This window comes from Mesitornis unicolor, unplaced genomic scaffold, assembly GCF_000695765.1.
Source record: "Mesitornis unicolor isolate BGI_N332 unplaced genomic scaffold, ASM69576v1 scaffold37746, whole genome shotgun sequence".
NCBI classification, from domain to species: Eukaryota; Metazoa; Chordata; class Aves; order Mesitornithiformes; family Mesitornithidae; genus Mesitornis; species Mesitornis unicolor.
This window is the reverse complement of record NW_010192347.1, coordinates 35,789-40,174: the sequence shown is the minus strand read 5'-3', so window position 1 is coordinate 40,174 and position 4,386 is coordinate 35,789. Positions and strand designations below refer to the sequence as shown.

The 4,386-nt window shown below is 43.2% G+C and overlaps 1 protein-coding gene across 1 annotated transcript in view; it reads left to right on the top strand.

Moving 5' to 3' along the window:
* The first annotated feature begins 1,915 nt into the window (after positions 1-1,915).
* Positions 1,916-4,386, top strand: part of ITGB1 (integrin, beta 1 (fibronectin receptor, beta polypeptide, antigen CD29 includes MDF2, MSK12)) — a 34,819-nt gene continuing 32,348 nt past the window's right edge. The window contains exon 1 of the mRNA XM_010187061.1: positions 1,916-1,975. Within this exon, the coding sequence (XP_010185363.1) occupies positions 1,916-1,975 (60 nt within the window). The remainder of the gene's footprint in view (positions 1,976-4,386) is intronic.

Here is a 4,386-nt window from a genome sequence, read left to right as displayed (position 1 = left end):
CCGTGCCGCCCGCAACCTCCCGCCCGGAGGTGCCGGGGAAGGGGTAGCACTGGGTAGGTTAAAGTTTCGGGCGGCTTCCCTGGGAGTGCGTGGGACGGCGGGCGGGCATCCCCCCAGCCGGAGGGGGAAGGCTTCCCTTCCGCGGGAAGCAGGCGCTGGGGAGAAGCGAGTTAAGGGAACGGGAGCGTAAGGAGTGAGGCGGTGCAGGAGCTTTGCTATATAGCTTTTTGACCTGCACGTGTCTGCTAAAAGTAACCATTAAGAAGGGTGTATGTGCAGTGAATGATGGCACGATCTTGGTGTAGAGTTTTGACTCCTTGTTGCGTTCAAATTTGTGCGGTTTTTGCTCGAAGCTAGCTCTTTGAGGCTTGCTCTAAGCTTGTGTTGGGTGGAAGTGGCAAATTGAGGCCTCTGTATGTGATCTCTTTCACGTGGAGCTTTCTGAAATAACAGCAATAGGAGCGCAATGTTTTGTCTCATATTATTACCTTCCTATACCGATGGTGGGAAGGAAACATGAAGTGATAGGAAATTCTTTCTGACTCATTGCTTATCCCATGTCAGATGTCTTTATCTTATGGAATAAGAGTCTGACTGCCTGTTAGACTCATCAGGTAGTCTTTGTGACTGTTTTTCTTTACGGAAAAAATGTTGAACTGGGTTCTTGGTTCCTTCTGCATTTGTCCTTGGTATAATACAGCAGTTCACTTGTACTGACACATGTGGACATACCTGTTGGGTGGAAACGTTGACTTTTTTGGTAGATTCACTGTTGCTGCTACAGGCCCGTTCATGCCAAGGCGCACAAACCTTTCAGAGTAAGGATTGTCTCCATTTGTTTTAGTGGAACCGCTCATGGCTAATGCTGTGTGTGTGCTTAAGTGTTGAAATGGAGCAGGACTTTGTGTATGGAAACAGTCTTAGGTAATGTACTCGCAGCTTATTAATTGTGCAGCAGGTGATGGTGACAGGGTGAGAAAAATCAGTTTTTTATTATGAAATGAAATTACTTGGTAGCAGCTTTTTTTTAAAGTAGTATTGTACTAATCAAAAGATGTAAAATAGACCAAATTAAACAAGACTTTAAAAGTATCGAAGACATTCATTGTCCACATCCATCTCGGTGATGAAACTGATGATTCATTCTCCTGTCACAAAAAATATTACTTGCCTCTGGCAAATGATTAAGTAGCATTTTGCAAGCTTGCCTAAGGCTATATTTATAAGGCTTGCAAAAACAGTGAGCCACTGGCAATAGGTAGGCAAGACAAGGCAAGTTTAGGATGTGAACACCTTCAACTTTTGTCCTTTTCAAAGGAGTTTCAGCTGAAAAGTGCAAACCTGACAGGCATGCAGAATGAGACTGTACCTTAATCAAAGCTGAAGCTGGTAAGTGCTGTATCTCTTTGCCAGCCACGTGATAAATGAACCAGAGTTATTTCAAAATGAAATGTTAGCAGTTAAAAATCTGATGTTCTTTGTGTGCAGCCAGGGAGCTCATTCTGCCCTGTTCGTTTGGTTGTCCAATCTGCATCATGTTCCTCGTTATGCCCACCCTTGGGAAGGACAGATTTAGAGGGATGTGAGTTTCTCTAGGATATGTTTGAATTTCTGATGTGAGTGCAAAATTTTAGTGCTTTGTCGTGTTGAGTTTCAAGTGACCCAAGTGGTTAATCTCGTACCACTTCCTTTGGGAAGTTATTCCCACAGCTGAAAACAAACTGTCCGGAAACTTTTCCTGCTGTTCTTTCTTCCTGATTTTGTCTCTCTGCTCTTAACCATCCTCCCTATAACCTCTCTTAGGCTGGCTCTGCTATGGTGCAGTTTTGAAAAGAGCTTGTTTGTTGTAGCCAGTGGCTCAGGAAGTTAATAACTTGGGTAGGAGAAAGGCAAGCTCAGGTAGAGCGATGCAAACATGGGGCGGACACGTGCTGTGTTCTCCATTGCCCTAAATATGATTCCCTCGCTGCTACTGGTATGACCGCTCCTCAGTTGTTTGTAAATAGTTGTCATGCCTACCTTTCCACCCAGTCTTGATTTAGTTGAGTGATGTGATGCACACTTAACTTGTGGTTCTCACAACCCTCTAATCAGTCTGCTACAGGCTGCTTCCTGGCTATCGGTAATGTGGCCTTCAAAAACCTGTTCTGATTGCATTTTCTGCAGGACTGGTGTCGAACAGACTGCTGAAGTACCTCCTCTTATGGGACCCTCTTTGTAGCCATCATCAAAGACTGTGGTCCTGGAACAGGCTACATCCCCACTCTCTTTCCTTCTAGTGGACAGACCTGCAGCATGCCTGCTGCTCCTCTCCTGCATGTGGGCCAGGAGGCCTGGGCTTCAGCACGGACCTGCCTGTGATGCTTGGTGCAGCCTTCCCTCGTGTCACGCAGGAAGCAGATGCATGAGCTGCACTACCTCCTGTTCCCTCTTAGCTGCACCCACTGCATGGTGTGGGGAGTGGGTTTTTGGGGAAATGAGTAGAGGCTGGATGGAGATTTGCTTGCAATTGGTATACTTGACCTCCACTTCTTCCCTGCCCCTTTCCAAATACATTTTATACCCCTTCTGTGTGAGAGAGACTGTCATAATCAGTGAGATGTTGCAAAACTGAAGTTAAAACATAACTGATTTTCCTAATCAGTATTAACTGAGGCAAGCTTAGTTAGCTTTGAGGTTGCTCAGGCCTCCTCGCATGGCAGTTGGAAGAGAGACTGGTTAAACAGATCCAGAAAAGAGGGAATCCAGGCTTGGCAGTAGTGGAGCCTATTCTGCCCTCATTTGCTTCTCTAGAACTTCAAGTGATTTATTTTTTCCAACTCTTTTGGTTTTTTTTAGGATGGCAAATCCCTTTAGTATCTTTTTTTATTCTTGGGAGCTGCAGTTCAGCCCTCTGAGAGGGAATCCTTGTTGGGAGTGCCCTTTTTTCAATATTTTTTTTTTTAAGCCTCACTGGATCTACTGGTAGAGTTCATAAAGCAATTACATAAATTAAATAATGCTTAAAAATGTAATTAAGGCAAGATATAGTTAGATTTATTTTGGAAGTGTCATTAAAAAGTACTTGCCAGTATGTGTACTATTCCCTTGTGACTAGATTTTTAAGTCATCTGCTGCATTGTGTGCCCTGTGGATAATTTTCTGTCTCCCAGCAGCAGAAAACTTGGGGTTAAGTCTGTGTTTTCCTACATCTCATGTCCCATCTTTGTATTGCTGATTCTACAAATTGTTCCCACTTGCTCTACTCACTTGGCTTTGAAGGCACTTAATAGTAGTAGCGTTCTTTTCAGCAGTTTTAACATTTCTGGTTAGGTGACTCGAGATTTTTCAGGCTTCTGTTCTGGTGTGTGCGCGCATGGGTGTTTTTTATACAAACGCATGCATCTCAAGGCTTTACAGGAAAGTGAGTTTTTGGTGTAGGAGAGAGATAGCTGTTGTTTCTGAAGAGGATGTTTGTTTTTTCAAGAGGGAGTGTCACATAATCTTGAACAAATGAACATATGAACAAATTCTGTGGCTCGGTCTCCTGGACGGCGCTGACGATATCTCCGTCTGATTTAAGGCTCCTTTTGTGTCAAAAAAAATGAAATTTGTTGGTTAGTTCTAATGCTGAATAAAGCTGTCATTTATGGTGGCCAGTACCACAGCCTTTTTCCTGTGTAGCTCCTCCTCACTCTGTGTCGCTCTGTTCTGTTGCATATTCTGTTGCCAACTTTCTGAAGAGGATGATGTTACTTGCCATGCTGTAACTGTGGTGGACCACAAGATTGACCAGTATCTGTCAGTTGTTGTGGTTATGGAGTTTCTTGATGCCTACAAACTCATTTTTGAGTTTACCCACAAATGGGAAGATAAATTCTACTCTTTTTTTCTTTTCTTTTTTAAAATTTTATTTGTCCTGTATAGGTGTGTCCCAGTAACCTAAACTGTTAAAACTGTAAGTTGAGATAAATTTGTGATGAGGCCTTTGTCTAAACTTTCTTCTCTCTCACCGTAAGTACCAGTAAAAAGTATATACAGCTGCATTGTAAGAAGCTGTTGTGTGCTTTAGCCGTGCTCGTAACAGGCTGTATGAGTTTCTTGCCCTATTTAAGACATGGGTAGGCTTGCTGAATAGCTTGTATTGGGAATGTCACACAGAAAATGAAAAATCTGACTTCTGTGAACTCAAAACGAGACACTGGGCACCTCAGTATGCATCACTAAATAGTACAGTTGACTTTTTCAGTGCTAAGGGTGCTCTCTTTAGCAGAAAGTTGTTACTGAACAACCTATATTTTTGTAATAACCGCCATCTTTAACTTTTCTCATCTTAGACTAATCAGAGTGGTCAGTGGACTTCCTAGGCTATCGTGTGGTTGAAGCTGATTGCACATAACCAAGCAC